The sequence below is a fragment of the Heloderma suspectum genome, chromosome 4 (assembly GCF_057233095.1).
Source record: "Heloderma suspectum isolate Gila_16-S chromosome 4, 16-S_ref, whole genome shotgun sequence".
In the NCBI taxonomy this organism is placed as follows: Eukaryota; Metazoa; Chordata; class Lepidosauria; order Squamata; family Helodermatidae; genus Heloderma; species Heloderma suspectum.
The window spans coordinates 181,593,032-181,615,678 of NC_139461.1; the positions used below are offsets into that span (position 1 = coordinate 181,593,032).

At 43.4% G+C, this 22,647-nt stretch overlaps 1 protein-coding gene across 1 annotated transcript in view; it reads left to right on the top strand.

Annotated features, from left to right (window-relative positions):
* CDC73 (cell division cycle 73) overlaps nucleotides 1-22,647 on the top strand; it is a 187,063-nt gene that overhangs the window by 18,281 nt on the left and 146,135 nt on the right. Inside the window, exons 3-7 of the mRNA XM_084851436.1 lie at nucleotides 2,459-2,528; nucleotides 3,079-3,141; nucleotides 3,232-3,284; nucleotides 4,068-4,156; nucleotides 8,521-8,737. Coding sequence (XP_084707562.1) covers nucleotides 2,459-2,528; nucleotides 3,079-3,141; nucleotides 3,232-3,284; nucleotides 4,068-4,156; nucleotides 8,521-8,737 — 492 coding nt within the window. The remainder of the gene's footprint in view (nucleotides 1-2,458; nucleotides 2,529-3,078; nucleotides 3,142-3,231; nucleotides 3,285-4,067; nucleotides 4,157-8,520; nucleotides 8,738-22,647) is intronic.

The following is a 22,647-nucleotide window of genomic DNA, read 5'->3' on the forward strand; positions in this document are numbered from 1 at the left end:
ACAGAGTCTCTGTCTTACAGGATTTGGCTTCAGTTTATTAGCCCTCATCTAACCTGTAACTACATCCAGGCACCAATTCAGAATGTGCACTGCCTCTTCTGTTCCAGATGTCACTGAGAAATAGAGCTGGATGTCATCAGCATACTGGTGACACCTTGCCACAAATCTCCTAATGACTGCTCCCAGTGGTTGCATATAGATATATTAAATAACATGGGGGGGGGGGAATTGTGCCCAAAATCATGTTGAAAAATACATTTAAGCATAAAGCAAGAGCTACAGAACAAGTGTATACAAAGCCCCTAAACAACCCATCGGTCCAAGTTCACACGTCACACTGACAACCTCTAATTTGGCTGATCAGAGGTTTAGAATAAATGGAAGCAGCTCGCAGACAGTGCATGTCCATGCAAATTGTTGGTTAAATAATGCACCACTTGCCACCATGATGTGCAAATCAGGTCAGTCTTTCAGCATCACTGAAACAATGAGGAAAAGCCCACACAGCTTTTGTGACTTCACATGTACCTTGGTGTTTAGGGCCAAATGAGTAGAATATTATCTCCTTATTTCAAAAGCATTGCTAAGGTTCTTATAGATTATTTATATTTCAGTCTTGTATACCTGGAGGAAAATTCCATTGAGCTAGGAAGATAGTTGGAATTGAATGTATTTAGATTTGCAGCTTTCATAGAAGAAATCATAACCTTCCTGTTTGGCTTAATTTGAATTCTGATATTGTATTTAGGTGTATAAAGGGTATTTTAATTATTGGTATTTAAATAATTTTGCATATAACATTGTTATCTGTCCCAAGGCTTTGAAAAGGTGCAGGCTAGCAATCCAAATGAATACTAATCTGAATTTGAAGAATGAAGGATTTTGATTGGTCATAATGTTCATTTTGTTATGCGGTAGGTTCACATTTTACAGATAAGGAGTTGGTTGGTGAGTGACAGAGTTCTTCTGGGCCATGCTATGAGTAGGTGGTTGAGCAAGGATTTGAAACTTGCTTTCCCAATTCTCTAGCCACTGGCTCATATTAAATAATTAACCATAATTTCCCAGTCACCCCTTCAGACTTGTAATTCATGCAAGCCCCTTTCTCCCAGCCATGCATCATAAAGAGCTCTGTCTGTTCTTGTATCTATTGCTGTGCTCCACTCTTGAAGAAAAAGTATACATATTGATAGAATCAGTAGTCAGATTGTTTCTTGTCTGCTTTCGATTAAATGAAAAGGCATTTAATTGGAGCCAGTTAAAATAGTTTGTGGAGAAAAACACCTGAAGTCCTCTTCCCCTTATGAAGTGCTAAAGTGTTGCTATATCTAACAATACCAAAGTGGTAGCAGATTCCAAGCAAGTGTCGTAATAGTTTCAGTTTTCGCTTTAAGCTGGGGTCAAACTATGTGTTGCATGCAAATGTGTGTAATAACTCCAGCAGTGGCTGCTTCTGGAGGGGGACAATTTAAAGTGAAGCAGGGCTTATCACTTCCCTTCCTGCCGCTTTCTCCCTCCAGTTCTCACCCAGCAGTTCTCCCTGCCATGGATTTCTAGACCCATGTTTGCAAGTGAAGGGTTAAGCCCCCCCCCCCCCCCCACACACACACGCTTATGCTTCAAGTCACCCTTTCCCAAAATTGCTCTCCCTAGAAGAAGCAAATGTCAGGACTTTATTAACATACATTTGCATGTAATATAAGTTTATCATTCAGTTATTAATGAAGTACAGCCCCAGACCACAACTTTGTGCCATGTGCCACTGTTGGTGCTGTGTTGGTAGCTCTAGCAGACTCTAGATATCACTGGGACCTGGAGAGGATTACACCGTTGAACTGCAGTGCAAGAATTGGTGATGCTGCTGCAACTGGTGGGAATACTTACCTTCCTGCAAGGAGCTATAGCTGTGTAGGGCCCTATTCCCTTGCTGGGAGCTGTTGACACTTTCGATCTGTCACAGTTTTGGTCTTGGCACAGCATCTGGGGCAAGTGGCCTTGTCACTCCAGGCATAGCTAGGATTTACTTGGGTTCGGTTCCAGACTTCAGGGAAGAGAAAGAGATGGTTATGCCGGGGCAGCAGGGGAGCATTGTGGATTTCACCCTTAATTTTTAGAAATATATTTATACATCTTTTGCAATGCATTTATAGTAATAAGCTATGACAAAATATTCTCAATGTCTGTCTGCAAAATCAGCAGAGAATCAAACTGCATTAAATGTGTCCTACTTGACAAAATATGTTCATCATGTGTGTGATAATATGGTTACTAGTACGTTGTTCAAATTTTGAAGGACATATTGGTGGGTGACATTTTATTGATAAAACTTTTGAAATTTCAGTTTACATTTAAGATATAGGAAACAGCTTTACAGTAACCTTCACATACACTATTACTTAGGATTTGTTTTGAAACAAATTCTAGATTTCTGTGTTTCTAAGATTTTCATTCTTTTTAGACTGAAAACATTCCTGTGGTAAGAAGACCTGACAGAAAAGATCTTCTTGCATACCTAAATGGGGAAACATGTGAGTTGAGACCATTTAACTATTTCTTGTTTTTGCTAGTTACATTATTTTTCCTCTACCTAAAAATATAACAGGTAAATCAAAGGGTAATGATGTTAGATTTCCTCAGACATTTGGAGGCCAAGTAATATTAGCCCTGTTTTGCAAAATGAATGTTAATCTTAAACTTAAAATGTAACTGGTTAAACCAGATTAATTGAATCTGGAGTTTAAAATTAAGTTTAGGTCATGTTCTGAATAGGTTTTTTTAAGAGAATGCTTGGTTGTCTCTGAGGCCCTGATAAAACTGGAAACAGCAAAGAACAGCACAATAAAATGACTGTCAACCAAAGTCGCCAATCAAGATGTCAGCATAATTACTCTTGAGGGATACTATTTAGGTTAGTTTATTACTGTGGCATAGGATGGTCAGTTGCAGGGCAGGGGATATAAGTCTGTCCAATTTTAGACTTCACTATACTTCTATGGCTCTTCTGTTCAGTTGAGTGCTTGATGTTTGTACATTTTAAAAATACTTATATTTCTTTTTTCCGTGTTTGTACCTTTTTAGCAACATCATCAAGTATAGACAGAAGTGCACCACTTGAAATAGGTCTTCAGCGATCCACTCAAGGTATAGATTAGTTATTAAATAGTCTAATGGTACACTTTGTAAAAGCCTGCCCTATTAATACATGATACTTTCCTACTTTTTTCTTTGTAGTTAAAAGGGCAGCTGATGAAATATTTGCAGAAGCAAAGAAACCAAGAATAGAGGTAAGTTTTAGTAATGTTTTGTGTAAGTTTTTGTGGGTTGAAGTGGTTTTATTTTATTTGCTTTTAAAACCAGATATATTTCCCCCCTCTACGTTCTCAAAACGCTTCCCATCACTGTTTATGGCAGTTATATATCCAAACGAAGGGAAGTGGGCCCTTTTGGCCTCTGAATTAAATGCTGTAAATGACAATATTCAGGACTGAAATAATTGTTCAGGTTCATGCAAGGGATTTGCATTAGTCAGGTGGAATTTTGTTTTTTGGATGGCTTACCCTGTGCCATATCACAAACAAACTGCTTTTGCATCTCTTATCAGTTTTGAAAGTAGTTTGCTATACAACACTGGGCAGGGGACTGGGGGTGATTAAGGAAAAAAATTTAAAGCCTTCTTGATCTTATGGAACTAGTTTCACAGTAGTCTGGATTCTGCTCAGTACCTGGGAGAGCCTCATGGAGGACTTCTTCCAGGATATTGTGAAAGGTCAGGAATGAATTATACATCATGTGACAGGTAATTAATAAAAAAGGGCATTTGAAACTGTTGTTTTGGTAGGGTTAGAGCTTGGGAGTAAAGCTGATATTTAAATTATTGAATGGTTAATGTAAAAATGGTTGATAAATTTCAGCTATTAAATACTAATGAGGAGGAATAGTGGAGGGACAGCTAATGTGAGTGTATGGACCTTTTATCTAAACATCTTAGTTTCACTGGTGTGTAGACTTCAATTGTTTATCCTTGTAGGGAGCAGAGATGGCTCTATAAGCATTACTCTTCTTACTAGGATGAAGAGTGTGTGCGGCTTGACAAAGAGCGGCTTGCAGCTCGGCTGGAGGGGCACAAGGAAGGCATTGTGCAGACAGAGCAGATCAGGCAAGTCTTGCTTTGTTTATGATACTGCTAATTTGAGAATTGTGAAAATGCTTTTGACATGTAGGACTTTCTGAAATGTGTCCTGGCAAAAATGGCTAATTGTTGAAAACGTCATTGTAGCCTGAAATGGAAGTGCAGGGACAGTATGAAATCTGTTATCAACTTCTTCAAAAAATATTGTGGTAGAAAAATAGCAGTGGTATTTAATGGTGTTTTACTGAAAAGGTACATGGACATCAGATGTGATGCATCTTCCATATAAACAAATAGCCTTGACATGCTCAACATTCTGGATGTGAGGCCTGATCCTATCATGTTTAGTCCTAGGTAAATCCCACTGAATGCAGTGTGGCTTGTTCTCAAGTAAGTAGCATAAGATCACAGCATGATGCCTGGAAAACACAAGAATTGCTGATTGGCAGGGAATGCCTTGTGGCCCCGGACAAATAACTTTTTTGGCTTCCGTTCCATACCTATAAAACAGAAATAGGAGGTGAAGTTGAAGATGTTAAACTTGTGGGTCATTCAACATACCATGTAAATAGATTCTGTTAATTAAGCTGGATGTCTTGAGGATAGAAATAAATAGGTGAAGAATCCTGGTTGAGGCATAGAACTTTGAGCTTGAACACAGCACAAAGTACTTAGGTGATCATGTAATCATACCTCAGCTTTTCTGAGAGTCCACATATTTCACCCAGGGAAATAACCCCAGGCAGAGTAGTGTCAATGGAACAAAAGTCCCCTAGTACTAACATCGTGCCTTCAAGTCCCGTCCCATCCCAGTCCAGAAGGATGCCATGGTCAATGGTATTGAAGGCTGCTGAGATGTCCAGGAGAACCAATAAGGTCACATTCCCCTACATCAATTCCCTGGCATAAGTCATCCACCAGGGTGACCAAAGCAGTTTCAGTCCCAAACCCAGGCCACAAGCCAGACTGGAATTGATCCAAATAATCAGTGTCATCCGAAGCTTCCTGGGGTTTAAACACAATGGGACTTCACTTCTGAATAGACATGCATAGGATTGTACTGTAAGGCTGCAATCCTAAACATACCAGGGAGTAAGCCCTATTGAATATAATGGGATATACTTTTGAGTTGATATTCATAGGATTGTACCAGAAGTAAGCAATATTTAACTATATGGCCAATTTCCAGTAAGCGGGATGTGTGTGTGTGTGTGCACGCGCATGTGGGTGGGGCAGGAGTAGCAGGAAAAGAGAAACCATATTGGTAGAAAGGAAATTATTTTATTTTCATTTAGGCAAGGAGGAGCCTCTAATTAGAAGCCTGTTCACTGTCCAGGTCTTGGAGAGGGAGCATTATTGCTACACTCAGGCTGCTCCCTTTATACTCTCAGGCAGGCTGCTGCCTGTAGCAAGGGCAATGGCTAGCTGCTGCCTTGGCAACAAGCATAAGCTGCCTCTTGCAGATGGGCATGCTCCTCTTGGAGAGCTTAGCTGCCCAACAAATGCACAAAGCTTCTGTCCTCCTTAGCTTTACCCATGACACTGCAGGTGATGTACCCCACCAGCTCAGAAAGCACAAACAGCTGCGAGCACGCACACAACGCAGAAAAGCTGGAGATGGCACAATAGGAGAGTTGGGGTTCCAGGTAGTCCACATAGCATTAAATAAAGAGTGGGGAGGATTTTCAGGTAGTGGGACGTGCCAGACTCTGCACTGGGCTTTCCTGAAGCCCCAGGGCCTTGTCAGATGCCTCACAATGTTGCTCTATAATGTCAGGTGTGAGCCGAATGGAGGTGCTTTGTAGCAGAGACCTTTTAATGGTCAAGGAAAAAGTTTTGTGAAGCAAACCCAGAGCTTTGCTATACAGTACAGGATTTGGTTGGCGGCAGGAATCAATAGTGGGATTTTCATGCCTTTCAGACCTTGGATACATTAGGAGTCTGAATTCAGTGCTAGGTGAGAAATACCATTGGTGACATTAGTGGGAATAAATTTAGGCAGCCCCAGTAGTGGCAAACAGTAACAGTCAAACAGTGGCAAATAGTAACTTTGCCTGCCTCTAGAGTTATAGGAACATAGGAAGCTGCTTTAGATTGAGTCAGATGGAATCACATTGGTACGTCTAGCCAAGTATTGTTGACACTAACTGGTGGCTTGTCTCTAGGAATCAAACCTGGGACGTTCTGCGTTCAAAGCATGTGTTTTACTATTGAGCTGTAGTCTCCCCACCCCACCCCAGTCCAGTATGTTGCTGATGATGTTAGCCAATGCTACCTTTTGTAGCTAGGTATTGGGTACGTGCCTTCTGTGGTCAGACTGGAAAATGACCACAGAACTTGAGAAAATTATAGGACTTGCACATCCTTGATACCTCTGGGAACAATAGATACAGAAGGGAAGAACAAGTAGCAGGAAGTCATTTGTTGTTCATTCTCTGATCACTGTGTAGAGCAGGGGTGCCTCCTCCCAGCATGGAGAAAGGGATCTTGTCTGATCTCGGAAGCTAAGCAGGATCAGCCCTGGTTAGTACTTGGATGGGAGACCGCCTGGGAATCAGGCTTCCTGCATTGAGCAGGGGGTTGGACTTGATGGTCTTGTAGGCCCCTTCCAACCCTATGATTCTATGACCCAGGCCATCCCGCACCCCTACTGCTATCCCTGATTTGAGATAACAGCGCGGATGAAGGGCAGCAGGCATTGGGACTTGCCCATGCAAGGGAGAGAAGCCAAGCTTCCCTGTATGGGTGAGCCCCAAAGCTCAGGTAGCCAGGCTATTTCTGATCTGAGAGGATTCCTCCAGGGGCAGGGCTTGGACTCGCTAAGCCCCGCTCCCTGGAGGAGCCCCAAGAGGCTGTGGGGGGTGGATTGGGGTGCCTTGTGGGCCAGATGTTCTGCACCCCTGGACTAGAGAATGTGTAGAGCATTGGTGGACAGAAGCTGGATCTCGAGATGTTTGGGACTTCCAGAAGCCTCTGCCAGCATGGCCAGTGGTCAAGAATGCTGGGGTTTAGAAGTCCAAAACATCTGGAGATCTACTTTCTGCCCATCCCTTGTGTGGAGGAAGTTTCTCCCTCATTTCTTTGGGTTTGATTCTGCTGAATTCAGACATAACCCAAAACCATGGTTTCTTCTAGTTAAGAACCTGCGCTGTAGTTTGAGTTTCCCAGTGTCCAAGAGACAAACATGGTTTTGAGCAGAGTGTCTGCTTTGGTTTCCTGTAAATTTGTTCTAGTCTCTATATAGTTAAGCAGCTTCTTGAAGCAGACCAATCATGCTAACTGTGGTTTGTCCGTGAATTCAGACATAACAGCAAAGTACAAACTCCACAAATTATACTTCAAACATTGGTTTCAGATCCTTTTTTTCAGTCCCCAAACAGACTGTGATTTGTAGGTGGCAGGCCCAGGTTCAGATATTGGCAGTGTTGGGATGTAACACTAAGACATAATCATGGTTTAACAACTCAGTATCCAGCTCACAGACATTCAAAGAAACTTCAGTTTGTTTTGCCTGATATTGGCTTGTTGTTCCCCTGCCTCCTCTGTGAATGCCCAGCTGCTACACATAACTGTCAGGGTTTTATAGCATTGCCAGTTGTCTTACCACTGGCCAGCTGCAGAAATGGATTGGGGAACATGAACGCTGTTTTCCTTGGAGATAATCTTGGCATGAACCTGAGCAAAACATAGTCTGAAAGAGTCCCTCCCTTCCCTTGCTTTCATGAAAGCTTATTAACCTACTTCAACCTTCTCTTCCCCAACAAATAGTGGTGGTGGTGGGGGGAACAGTTTAGGAAAGTAAGCCAACTTCAAACTGTGATTTATGATCCTGGCCTGTTTCCCTAAACCATATTTAGGGTTAAGATCCATAGTTTCAGATTTGGATGTAGTGATTAAATGTGGTTAATTGAAAATGGAAGCAAAAGCTTCCCATCTCTTCCTCGTGGCCACACCAGAAGATGAGCGCATGAGTTCAACTCTCATGTGTGTAATGTTAAACCAGGGGTAGGCAACCTGGTGCATTCCAGTAGTTCTGGACTACAGCTCTTATGCCCCAGTCAACATGGTGGTGGTTGGGGATTATGGGAGTTGTAGTCCAAAGTATCTGGAGCGTAACGGGTTGCCTACCCCTGCACTTAACCATAGTTCAGCATTATGTATGTGACAGCGTCTGCAGAAAATGCTGAACCTGGTCCTTGGTTGTAAATTAGCTTTATCTTTGGTTCTAAATCTAGATGATATGAGATTTTATTACAAAACGAAGGACAATTATTTTTCAGGCTGTTAGTTAAGCTGTGGTTTATCACAGGAGCATTCATCATATACTATTGTTATATAGCCAAATGTTGGTTTGTAACTGTGGTTAATCTTCAGACATAATCTTTTTCTAGATCCTTGTCTGAAGCCATGTCTGTGGAAAAGATTGCTGCCATCAAAGCCAAAATCATGGCCAAGAAAAGGTCCACAATTAAGGCTGATTTGGATGATGACATAAATGCTCTTAAACAGCGAAGTTTTGTTGATGCAGAGGTTGATGTAACTAGAGACATCGTCAGCAGGGAAAGGGTGTGGCGGACCAGAACTACTGTTTTACAAAGCACAGGGAAGGTAAGACCTTGTTTTACCAGATTTTTGTCCAGTCAGCAAGTAGATGCTATGTATAGCTTAATTATTCAATTAGAGTAAAGTACCTTGTAGAGTCTGAGTGGAACAGTGCAATGACACGTACATGTTGTTGATGTTAAGTCGTGTCTGACTCTTCATGACCCCGTGGACCATAGCACGCCAGGCCTTCCTGTCCTCCGCTCTCTCCCGGAGCGTGCTCAAGTTCATATTCATTGCATCAGTGATGCTATCTAGCCATCTCATCCTCTACTGTCCCCTTCTCCTTTTGCCTTCAATCTTTCCCAGCATCAGGGTCTTTCTAGGGAGTTTTCTCTTCGCATTAGGTGGCCAAAATATTTGAGCTTCAGCTTCAGTATCTGTCCTTCCAATGAGCACTCAGGGTTGATTTCCTTTAGGATGGACTGATTTGACCTCCTTGCAGTCCAGGGGACTCGTAAGAGTCTTCTCCGGCACCACAGTTCGAAAGCATCAATTCTTCGGCGCTCAGCCTTCCTTATAGTCCAGCTCTCACAGCCATACGGTGTTGTTCAGTCGTTCAGTCGTGTCCGACTCTTTGTGACCCCATGGACCATAGCATGCCAGGCCTTCCTGTCCTGCGCGCTCTCCCGGAGTGTGCTCAAGTTCATATTCATTGCATCGGTGATGCTATCTAGCCATCTCATCCTCTGCCGTCCCCTTCTCCTTTTGCCTTCAGTCTTTCCCAGCATCAGGGTCTTTTCCAGAGAGTTTTCTCTTCGCATTAGGTGGCCAAAATATTTGAGCTTCAGCTTCAGTATCTGTCCTTCCAATGAGCACTCAGGATTGATTTCCTTTAGGATGGACTGATTTGACCTCCTTGCAGTCCAGGGGACTCGTAAGAGTCTTCTCCAGCACCACAGCTCGAAAGCATCAATTCTTCGGCGCTCAGCCTTCCTTATAGTCCAGCTCCCACAGCCATGCATTACTACTGGGAAAACCATAGCTTTGATTAGATGGACCTTTGTCGGCAAGGTGATATCTCTGCTTCTTACTATGATGTCTAGGTTTGCCATAGCTTTCCTCCCAAGGAGCAAGCGTCTTTTAATTTCATGGCTACATTCACTGTCTGCGGTGATCTTGGAGCCCAAGAAAGTAAAATCTGTCACTGCTTCCATTTCTTCCCTTCTATATGCCAGGAAGTGATGGGGCCAGATGCCATGATCTTCGTTTTTTTAATGTTGAGTTTCAAACCAGCTTTTGCACTCTCCTCTTTCACCCTCAACAAGAGGCTCTTTAGATCCTCTTCGCTTTCTGCCATTAGGGTGCTATTGTCTGCATATCGGAGGTTGTTCATAATTCTCCCAGCAATCTTAATTCCGACCTGTGATTCCTCCAACCCGGCGTTTCTCATGATGTACTCTGCATATAAGTTAAATAAGCAGGGTGACAATATGCAGCCTTGTCGTACTCCTTTCCCAATTTTGAACCGCTCGGTTGTTCCATGTCTGGTTCTTACTGTTGCTTCTTGATCCTTGTACAGGTTTCTCAGGAGACAGGTAAGGTGGTCTGGTACTCCCATCACTTTAAGAATTTGCCAGAGTTTGTTGTGATCCACACAATCAAAGGCTTTAGCGTAGTCAATGAAGCAGAAATAGACGTTTTTCTGGAATTCTCTTGCTTTCTCCATGATGCAGCGAATGTTGGCGATTTGATCTCTAGTTCCTCTGCCTCTTCTAAACCCAGCTTGTACTTCCGGTAGTTCTCGGTTCGCATACTGCTGAAGCCTAGCTTGTAGGATTTTGAGCATCACCTTGCTGGCATGTGAAATGAGCGCAATTGTGCGGTAGTTTGAACACTCTTTGGCGTTGCCCTTCTTTGGAATTGGAATGTAAACTGACCTTTTCCAGTCTTGTGGCCACTGTTGAGTGTTCCAAATTTGTTGGCATATTGAGTGCAGCACTTTAACAGCATCATCTTTTAGGATTGTAAATAGCTCAGCTGGAATACTGTCATCTCCACTAGCTTTGTTGTTAGTAATGCTTCCTAAGGCCCACTTGACTTCACTCTCTAGGATGTCCGGCTCAAGTTCAGTGACCGCATTATCATGGCTATCAGGAACATTCAGATCTTTCCTGTGTAGTTCTTCTGTGTATTCTTTCCACCTCTTCTTCTTCTCATCTGCTTCTGTTAGGTCCCTGCCTTCTTTGTCCTTTATCATGCCTGTCTTTGCACAAAACGTTCCCTTGATATCTCCGATTTTCTTGAAGAGATCTCTAGTCTTTCCCATTCTGTTGTTTTCCTCCATTTCTTTGCATTGTTCATTTAAGAAGGCCTTCTTGTCTCTCCTTGCTATTCTCTGGAACTCTGCATTCAGTTGGATATATCTTCCCCTTTCTCCTTTGCTTTTCGCTTCCCTTCTTTCTTCAGCTACTTGTAAAGCCTCATCAGACAGCCCCTTTGCTTTCTTGCATGTCTTTTTCTTTGGGATGGATTCAGTTGCTGCCTCCTGAACAATGTTATGGACCTCCGTCCATAGTTCCTCAGGCACTCTGTCTATCAGGTTTAATCCCTGAAATCTATTTCTCACCTCCACTGTATATTCATAAGGGATATGATTTAGGTCATACCTGAATGGTTTAGTGGTTTTCCCTACGTTCTTCAATTTCAGCCGAAATTTTGCAAGAAGCAGCTCATGATCTGAGCCACAGTCAGCTCCAGGTCTTGTTTTTACTGACTGTATAGAGCTTCTCCATCTTTGGCTGCAAAGTACATAATCAGTCTGGTTTCGATACTGACCATCTGGTGATGTCCATGTGTAGAGTCGCCTCTTGTGCTGCTGGAAAAGAGTGTTTGCTATGATCGGTGTGTTCTCTTGGCAAAACTCTATTAGCCTTTGTCCTGCTTCATTTTGTACACCAAGGCCAGGCTTGCCTGTTATCCCAGTGATTTCTTGACTTCCTACTTTAGCATTCCAATCCCCTATGATGAAGAGGACATCTTTTTTTGGTGTTAGTTCTAGAAGATGTTGTAGGTCTTCATAGAACCCATCAACCTCAGCTTCTTCGGCCTCAGTGGTTGGGGCATAGACTTGGATTACTGTGATGCTGAATGGTTTGCCTTGGATTTGTACTGAGATCATTCTATCGTTTTTGAGATTGTACCCCAGTACTGCTTTTCCCACCCTTTTGTTGACTATGAGTGCTACTCCATTTCTTCTACGGGATTCTTGCCCACAGTAGTAGATATGATGGTCACCTGAATTAAGTTTGCCCGCGCCTGTCCATTTTAGTTCACTGATTCCCAAGATGTCGATGTTCAATCTTGCCATCTCATGTTTGACCACCTCCAGCTTGCCTTGATTCATTGATCTGACATTCCAGGTTCCTAAACAATATTGTTCTTTACAGCATCGGACTTTCTTTTCACCACCAGGCACATCCACAGCTGTGTGTCCTTTCGGCTTTGGCCCAGCCGCTTCAGCCTTTCTGGCACTACTTGGAAATTCCCTCTGCTGTTCCCCAGTAGTATATTGGACACCTTCCGACCTGAGGGGCTCATCTTCCGGCATCATCTCTTTTAGCCTTGTGATATGTTCCATGGGGTTTTCTTGGCAGGAATACTGGAGTGGGTTGCCATTTCCTTCTCCAGTGGACCACATTTTGTCAGAACTCTCCGCCATGACCTGTCCGTCTTGGGTGGCCCTGCATGGCATAGCTTATGGCTTCACTGAGTTACGCAAGCCCCTTCGCCACAACAAGGCAGTGGTTAGTCAGATTCCTAAGCCAGAGTACAATTATATTTTGACAACACAAATACAATTAAAACAAAAGTCACACAAGCATGCAGAGGGAGGGGGGAGCTGGAATCAGCCCTCACCCATTTCTTTCTGGAGCTGACTTTCAGATCAGACAGGCTGCGATCCCATGTACACCTATCTGAAATAAGCCCCACTGAACAGAGTGAGACTTATTTCTGAGGAAAAATTCATAGGATTGGACTGTTATCTGTGCTCATGTATGACATGTACATACATGAGCACAGATAACAGTCCAATCCTATGAATTTTTCCTCAGAAATAAGTCTCACTCTGTTCAGTGGGGCTTATTTCAGATAGGTGTATATAGGATCACAGCCTAAGAACTTTCAGTATTTATCTTTGCAACTTACCTCACTTGTGTCTTGATTGCATTGTTTAACTATGATTTATGTATTTATTTATACCCTGATTTTCTGTTTCAAATAACACTCAAGGTGATTTTTGGTCTCACTTAAACTTGTGAATATGGCATACCTAGGTCTACAGTGGAAAAATCCTAAATGTTTTATTCTGACCTGTTCCTAAAGCTGAATTCTCTTCCAATTCAGGATGTGCTACAGAGTAAAGTGATTGGGTAAAAATGGTAATTAAATAGGAAAGTAGATGCAAAACACTTCAACACCCCGAAGTATTGGAAACTCGTTGCCTATTTATACATCTTTAGAAGGCTTCATCTGTGAATACCAGTCTTGGTTCCAACGAGTTCTACTCTGTTCACTTTCATGCTCATTTTATTTAGGTTAGTCAGATTCCCAAGGCAGGGTACAATTATATTTTGACAACACAAATACAATTAAAACAAAAGTCACACAAGCATGCAGAGGGAGGGGGAGCTGGAATCAGCCCTCACCCATTTCTCTCTGGAGCTGACTTTCAGATCAGACAGCCCACCTGGTCAAGGGTGGAGCCAGTGGACTGGCTTGCATGATGAAAACAGCCCACCATGGGTTGTTTAAGCCATGGTGGGCTGTGGTACATGCTGGGCACAATTTGCATATTCAACACCTGGATGCAGGCATGAATATGCAATCCATGGTCCCCAGTTTCGCACGACATGACAAGCTGGGCATTGAATATTCAAAACAGCCACGTGCGTACACTGCAGCCCACCGTGGCTTAAATAAGCCACGGTGGGCTGTTTAATTATGCAAACAAGGTCATTGTCTGGGCCAAGCAGATTTTTAAAGTCCAAGACAGGCAGTAGCAGAACAACAATGGAGGAAGATGACACACATGATGATGGGACAGCCGGAACCCTCATCCCGTTCCCTTCAGCTATTCCCTGATTTAGGGAATACTGAATTGGAATCTAACATGAATGCCATAAACATGTTCTTAAAAATATTGAAGTCGGTGTGCTGTTAAAAAAACAATTCACTGTCTTAGAAGATGTGCCAGCCCTGGTCTATTAGGTTTCTGGTTTGTTTAGCCTTCAAACTGAGAATCAAGATAGATGTTGACAACTACCATCTATAGCTCTACATCTGTAGAGCCAGCTCTCAACATTCTGTCACAATCTAGGTCTAGTAGGACCACGAAACAACCTAAGATGGAGTGATAGAGATAGCAGCAGCCTATTTTAATGGCTGAGTCTACCAGGAGCCGGGAAGAAGCTCAAGAAACACCCAGTTGCTTTTTCCTTTATAAGTAAATGGCTGCCATCCCTTTCTATGAGGAAGAGTCTGTCCATCACCCCTCACACTTAGTGGCACAGCCATGAGCAGCAAAGCCATAGCGAGGGAAACACTTGTCCCTCTTCACCCATTTGAAGCAACTCCAGAGTTGTGGGATGCAGACAGTGGTTTCCAAACCTTCCATCACCCCAAGGTTCCTGTTTAATCTGGACCTTCTGTTTGAAGTACTTTGAGAACCTGTGTTAAGGGAAACCCTATTTAGACTTAACTCTGAATCAATGTCTGTGCTGACAAACCTCTCAACCATGGTTGGTGTATGTTGGGGAAATTTTCTTCAAGGAGGAGAGGGGCTCTGTTTTTTTTTTTGCTTCTGTTTCATGGCTTGATGTGCCTTGAGTCGTATTAACAAAGTATTCAGGTAATGAAGAACCTATCAGAGCCACAGACAACAGGTAGATCTTTATATGATGTTTCTCACACCACATGATAGCAAAAAGGTTTAAATTGATAAAGGATGCCATGAAATAGAAGAGACTATTGCATTTCAACCCAGTGCTACCAAAGCCAAGCATCCACAAATCCACTTGCCAGCTCTGGCCTTCAGGCAAGAAAGGTATGTTACTACACACATCCCTTCCTGCAAGCTCTCACTTGTGCTATTTTTTGGAGAAGGTGTGAAAGAGCAAAAGACTCTCACTGGGTTTCTTATCCAAACCTGTGCGTGCTAGAAGACTTGGGGGAGAAAAGGAGGGAGGAGAGCAAAAATCAAGGGTGTGTAATAAGTGAATATCTGTGGATGTCTGGCCTACTAGTGTAAGATGCTACTACTGATCCCCATAGAAAAATATGATACATTTTAACAAACCACATTATATGCTCTGAATGGAAGGCTGACAAAAGAAACAACTGTTACAACACTTTCTTGGTGCTCTGAACTGACAATGCTCATCCCAAACTCGGATTTATTGGAGGTGTGGCTGATACAAGATTGGATTAGCACTCTGTTGAAAAGTTTGGGGAGAGAGACTGTAAGCTCTGGTTTGCGTGTTAACTATATGAGACATTCCCAGGCACACACATTTTTGTTGCTTATTAGCAAGCTAGATTTGTAAATGTTAAACCTTTTAGACATTGTAAGCTTGGAAAGAATGAAGTAGGATATAGGCCTGATTTGGATGTAGCACTGGAACCAAGATTTAGGGATTGGGGTCATCAGAGTACTTATGTGTCCTCCCCTGCCCCCTCCCATCTTACACTTGAATTTTCTTGTGGCTCCCTTGTCATGGTGGTATGTGACTGATTTAAAATGAATCTAGTTGACTGGGTTCTCAAAGGTAGTGTTTTGAATATTCCTGGTTCATTTTAACCAGGATTGGCAATAGTCACATGCAACACTGTACCCAGATAGAAAGGGCAGGTGAAATTTGTGTAAGGGGAAGAGGATACATGTTACCTTGCTCCGTAAACCCTTGTTCCAATCAGACTTATCCACAGAATAACTGAATTCAATTTATGAGATTTGTTGTCCTTACGAGCATGAAGGCTTGGAGCAGGAAAGGCATGTGAAAATATATGCACAATAGCAACTGCAGTAGATAAAACCAAACCAATGTTAAGATTTCCCTTCCTATACTGATGTGACTTTTGGTTCCAAAACTGAATGCCAATAGAAAGGCTTTCATTTCTGAAAAAAAATGTTCAGAATATGGTTTGACAAGTCTCCAAGGGATGGGACTAGTAGAAATTATATGCTGTCTCTGCGGCATTTGATGTATGTGCTTAGATCCTCCGGCAGGTGGTTTATTAAGTGGACACAGAAGTAAATTGCAGTCCATGTGGTGCACCTGAGAGAGATGGCTTTGGATTTAAATGATGAACCTTTTAGGATTAGAATTCAAAACGAAATGTGTGTGTTGTGTGCATGCTGTTTAAAGACAGGTCTCTCTGTCTTTGTAAGTGAATACCAATAATGGTCTAAATTGGTTTGTTTATGTAGCAGTATATTTGCTTCCATGCCAGTAAGTATTTTCTGGTATACTGGAAGTTTTTTCTAGAACATGGGGTTAGTACATCTGGAGTTTCAGTTTTTCCAGATGTCATTGAGATCTTGCCACTGTAATCATTTTATTGACAACTAAATGTATCCTTGAAGAGAAGGCAGTGCTGCTCTTGTCAGATGTTATGATTTCCAGTCCACAGGAGTTTGAAATATTGACTGATAAGTTCAGATATGCCAGCAGTGATGCCTACTTTTTAAAGACCACATTCCATAAGTATGTTATAATGTCTCTGATATAATATTCAGAATTCTGTATCTAAATATTCCTGTTGTAGCAGATGTAAAATCAAACGAGTAGATCACATAAAGTTGAGGTCTGCTCACTTAAACTATTGTTTATGATATTGGCAGGCAGGGTTTCTAAAGTCAGCCAAACTTGCTTTGAACAAAATTTACAATGCATAGCGGTCTGCTTGTAATGTGTCTGTCATTTGGTAATTTTCTAGTGAAATGCTCACCAAATTATGGGAAGTTAAGCATGGCAGGCATGAAAATAGGTCTGAGATTATGGTGGGGATTGTGATAATGCCTGCTGAAGTTACAAAGGCACTGTGATGGCTTCTTATGGCAGGGATGTTCTCCTATGTAGTTCCTGGGAAGGGACATTAGGTGGGAGGTCTCCCCTGTATAAGAGGTGCTCGCAGCCAACAATGTGATGAATGGCATCATGACATCGGCACAGAAAACATAATTTAGAATTTGGGGCCTGTAAAGGATGAGACTATATTGTATGAAATCCACCTGCAGTCAGAAATTATTCTTATTTCTCTCTGTGTGCTCCTCTTTCATTCCTTATTGCTTGTTCTTGTTTCCTTTTCTCTTGCTAGCTTCTATTCATAACTCGTTTACTGAATATTGTCTCTGGGGAACTGGGATTAAGCTTGTTTATTCTCTTCAATAATCTACCTGTTCTGATGTCTTTCAGAATGGGTGGTTACCCCTTAGACCTAGTTTTCCACATTAGATATCTATTCTTGCTTGCTTTCATTTGCTCAGAATGAGGTGACCTCTTCATGTCCTACTCCTGATGGTGCATTTCCCATCTATAGTTATTAGTGGAGGAGTGAAGGATGTTAAGATTACCCCGTGCGATTCATGGCTCTTTGTGGAGATCTCTTTTAAAATTTGGCTACTGTGGCTTTATCTGAATTCTTATCCTTGAGTACTAATCTTCACTCTTCAATTTGTGGACTGGAATACTTCAAGAGACCTTTAAAGCATCTCCAATATTTTTTAGTGTCTGTTAGTTTAACCTTGTTTCCTTGCAGTGCCTAGCAGTGAGGTAGTTTGTTCAAAGAGAACTTCATTCTCAAAGCAGTCTCTATAGTAGCTAATAATGCAAGAAATCTGAACTCTCAAAAGGCCACCTTTACAGTAAAGGTGTTAGGTTGCCTTTTAAGATGTTGAGCTATTTTAAGTCTGCTTTGTAGGTCTGCAGCTCAAAGCTCTAAGGGGAATATAAAAAGCGAATCCCATTTCTTCTCGTGACTATTTTCTGTCTGAGCACTAGGTGGTGGTCTTGTTCCATCTCTGTGAAATTTTTAGGCTGAAAAATGAGTCTTTGAGAACCAACAGAGTCAATGTGGACTTAAGAGCACTAAGGCCATCTCTGTTAGCAGCACATTCTGACTACAAATGTTAGTAATTTTTTTAAAAAGTGTTCAATGTTATGAATTAGGAGTCTTATGAACGTTGAAATCAAGATGATTTAAAACATCAAGAGAAAATACCAATTTAAATAATTGATTTAAATTAAGTTTCCCATTCTGTGATTTGTATGTTCCCTGATCAAGAGTGCCTATGAATTGGTCCCTGAAACAATGAAAACATACTGGTTTTGCAACCAAATGTTCCTCTACCTTAGCACATAAGTGGGGGTCGACAAATTCCTGCTGGCTTTTGTAACTAACCATTTCCCCCCATAGTCTACTCAAGTTACTAGGATCCCCCGACTCTGTGTAATAATTGCAGGAGCTAGAAGGGGTGGGAAAACCTGTTCTAACCAGTCCTATTGCACAAGCCTGAATCTGGATCCAACCCATTGATTAAAGGCATACTAATTCCTAACTACTTTATACCAATTCCTAACTACTTTATAAACTAAGAAACAATCATAGGCACACGTACAGTGAAGCAAACTCCAGTGAACTCAGTGGGACCTCCATATTTTGAGCATCAGAGAGCTTGGAAAGTGTGGGGTGTGGAGAAGGATAATACACAGAAGAAATGCAGTAATACAAAGACATCAGTCCTCCCACACCCCTGCAAAATCACTTGTCTAGTCAATAATATCCTCATTTACCGTCAAGAAACAACTTCATGCAATTATATGAGCATGCTTGTTCAGGCATTACCAAACGCCTTGTACATAATTGAATTTGCTCACCCCTGCCTTTTTTGCTCTTTGAAATATACTGACATGCTCTTACTGAGAGGTAAGTATTAACAACTCAGCCATGTGGGGATTTGTTAGAGGTTCCAGTGCTTTTTCCCCCCAGCTCTCCAATGGCAGCAGTGACAAGGGGCTAGGACTTTCAGTAAGGATCACAGCAGTGGACTGAAGCTTCTAGGGCAGCGGTTCTCAACCTGTGGGTCACAACCCCTTTGGGGGTCGAACGACCCTTTCACAGGGGTCGCCTAAGACCATCGGAAAATGGTCCTTAGGACCTAAGGCATGCTGCTGGCGGCCGCGGCCCTGGAGGTGGCCGCCGCCGAGGCTTTCTTTCTCCCCCTCAGCCCGAGCGCGAAGAGGGGCAAAGCCTGTCGCCGTCTGCCCCTGCTCATCTCGCCCTCGCTCGTCTCCCTCCTCTCTGGCTGTTGCCTGAGCCGAAGGGGAGGAGTTTGCGCCGCCACTCTCCGGCTCCGCTTTGCATGTACGTCACTTCCAGTCACGCAGTGGAGGGGGTCGGGTTGGGGCAGCGCGCATGCGAGCACCCTCCCGCCGGAGCCCCGAGGCGGGCGGGGCAGCGGCGGAAGAGAAGGGGGCCGGGTGGAAGGGCTGCGGCGCGCGGTTAGCCCTCTCTTGCAGGCGAGGGCTGGGTGAGCCCAGGCTCCTGGCCGAGCCCAGGCGCCTGGCCCTGACTTTTTTGGAATCAGTTTGCTGCTTTAGAGGGACGCTGCTGCTGTTGCAGTGGCTAATAACCTTCAGATAGAGCGGGCACCTCCTATGTTAGGAGCACGCAGCATCCCACAGGACATAAGGGGCCTCCCTTATCCCTGCATGGCTGAGGGCGCGTCCCGTGGCGCACGTGGTTAGGCGGTGCGGCAGCTTTGTAGCCCATTGTTCCCAGGCCGGTTGAGCGGCCACCTTTAGACGCGGTGCGCTTATTTTCCAGACCAGTGCACGAGCTGCTTGGGCACTGGCTGGCTGGGGGATCCTGGGAGTTGTAGGACTTTTTTCCTGTCTAAATAGCCCTAGGATTGCGCCTTGAGTCACACAGTTGATGTGCCGTAAATGTTTATGCTGGCGAGAAGGGAAAATCCAAATAGCTTAGGCTCTGCGCTCCTCACAGCCAGCCTTCGGGTTTAGAGCGACTGGATCCAAAAGAATTAATAGTTGGCTGCTACCACCATGCCCTCTATGGATGCAGAGGATAAAAACAAGACACAATAACCACAATACCAGAAGGCTCACGAAAGAACATTATGCATGAGAATATCATGTTAACCATTTTGCAAATGTCTTTATTTGAATTCTCTATTTCTGAAGGATTGTGTCAAGATAAGAGTTCATGCAGCACTTCCATTATGGACTTTCAAATGTCATGCAAATTATGATAATGATAGGTCATTGAGGGAGCAATCCTATGGCCGCTAGACAGCGTGGCTAGATGGCCATAGGATATGTTGCTTCCTGGGAACCGACCCGTTGGTTCCCGTAGAACCAAGCTCTCTCCGCTTCCACGCAGCCCCATCCTCTGCACTCGCAAGAGGAGGACGGAGCGGCCAAAAAGGGGCATGGCTGGGGGTGTTCCATGGAGGGCGGAACTCTGTCGTACAGCGGCCTTCTTCCCCGCTCCGTGCTCCCACAGCTAGACAGCCTCAATCAGCTGTCTAGCCAAAAAAGGGCAGGAGAAGCACAGAGGGAACAGTCCCTCTGTGCTTCTCCTGCCCTGCTTTGGATAGGTGGTCTCCCCTAAGTTCAGAGGTGGCGGCCTATCTGGATAGGATTGCTCCATGAACCACAGAGATTTGCCTTGGTCCTAACTAATGGCCCTTAGCAGGGATTACATTGACTTTGATTTTCACCTCTATTCTGGGATAATTACTGGGAATATTCCCAGCATATTTACTGGGAAATTAAGGCACCATTGAGTTGAAGAATCTGTACTTTCTTGCAAGTGTGATCGCTTGTTTGCATTTATAACTAGCCCTTCCTTCGAGAAAGTTGAAGCAGTGTTTCAGCTTCATGATAATAATGGATAGTAGATTAAGCTGAGAGACAGAGATCCAGCAGCAAATCATTGGTTAATTAATCCAAGATTTGCCGGGGTCACATGCCGCCACCATTTTGAATACGCAACCTCCAATTGGAGGTTGCTCCATGCATAACTTGGGGAACCATCCTCCTCCATTCAAAGACCCTCCAGCCCACAAAATATGGCTTTACTGGACTCGGAGGATACTACCCCCCCATGCAGTCCTCACTGCCCTCATGTTGTAAGAGCCAGTGGCTGCAGAATCAGGCAATGGCTTTTTAAGCAAGCTGCTGAGACACTGAGTCAGTTTGCACGTCACAGCCGCTATGGATTAATTCACCAGGCTTTTTACGCATACTGTCGCAAAATGTAGCAATGTAGTTTACTGTTGTTATATTAAGACTGTTACCCATGCTACACCATGCTTCAAGAGAAAATTTCATTTATTTGTAATTAGAAATAAATATTTCACAATATATAATTACATATTTTTGTGATTAATCACTATGCTTTGTTGTTGTTGTTCAGTCGTTCAGTCGTGTCCGACTCTTCGTGACCCCATGGACCATAGCACGCCAGGCCTTCCTGTCCTGCGCGCTCTCCCGGAGCGTGCTCAAGTTCATATTCATTGCATCGGTGATGCTATCTAGCCATCTCATCCTCTGCCGTCCCCTTCTCCTTTTGCCTTCGGTCTTTCCCAGCATCAGGGTCTTTGCCAGAGAGTTTTCTCTTCGCATTAGGTGGCCAAAATATTTGAGCTTCAGCTTCAGTATCTGTCCTTCCAATGAGCACTCAGGGTTGATTTCCTTTAGGATGGACTGATTTGACCTCCTTGCAGTCCAGGGGACTCGTAAGAGTCTTTTCCAGCACCACCGTTCGAAAGCATCAATTCTTCGGCGCTCAGCCTTCCTTATAGTCCAGCTCTCACAGCCATACATTACTACTGAGAAAACCATAGCTTTGATTAGACGGACCTTTGTCGGCAAGGTGATGTCTCTGCTTCTTACTATGCTGTCTAGGTTGGCCATAGCTTTCCTCCCAAGGAGCAAGCGTCTTTTAATTTCATGGCTACAGTCACCGTCTGCGGTGATCTTGGAGCCCAAGAAAGTAAAATCTGTCACTGCTTCCATTTCTTCCCCTTCTATATGCCAGGAAGTGATGGGGCCAGATGCCATGATCTTCGTTTTTTTAATGTTGAGTTTCAACCCAGCTTTTGCACTCTCCTCTTTCACCCTCAACAAGAGGCTCTTGAGATCCTCTTTGCTTTCTGCCATTAGGGTGGTATCGTCTGCATATCGGAGGTTGTTGATAATTCTCCCAGCAATCTTAATTCCGACCTGTGATTCCTCCAACCCGGCGTTTCTCATGATGTACTCTGCATATAAGTTAAATAAGCAGGGTGACAATATGCAGCCTTGTCGTACTCCTTTCCCAATTTTGAACCGCTCGGTTGTTCCATGTCTGGTTCTTACTGTTGCTTCTTGATCCTTGTACAGGTTTCTCAGGAGACAGGTAAGGTGGTTTGGTATTCCCATCACTTTAAGAATTTGCCAGAGTTTGTTGTGATCCACACAATCAAAGACTTTAGCGTAGTCAATGAAGCAGAAATAGACATTTTTCTGGAATTCTCTTGCTTTCTCCCTGATCCAGCGAATGTTGGCGATTTGATCTCTAGTTCCTCTGCCTCTTCGAAACCGAGCTTGTACTTCCGGTGTTCTCGGTTCACATACTGCTGAAACCTAGCTTGTAGGATTTTGAGCATCACCTTGCTGGCATGTGAAATGAGCGCAATTGTGCGGTAGTTTGAACACTCTTTGGCATTGCCCTTCTTTGGAATTGGAATGTAAACTGACCTTTTCCAGTCTTGCGGCCATTGTTGAGTGTTCCAAATTTGTTGGCATATTGAATGCAGCACTTTAACAGCATCATCTTTTAGGATTTTAAATAGCTCAGCTGGAATACTGTCATCTCCACTAGCTTTGTTGTTACTAATGCTTCCTAAGGCC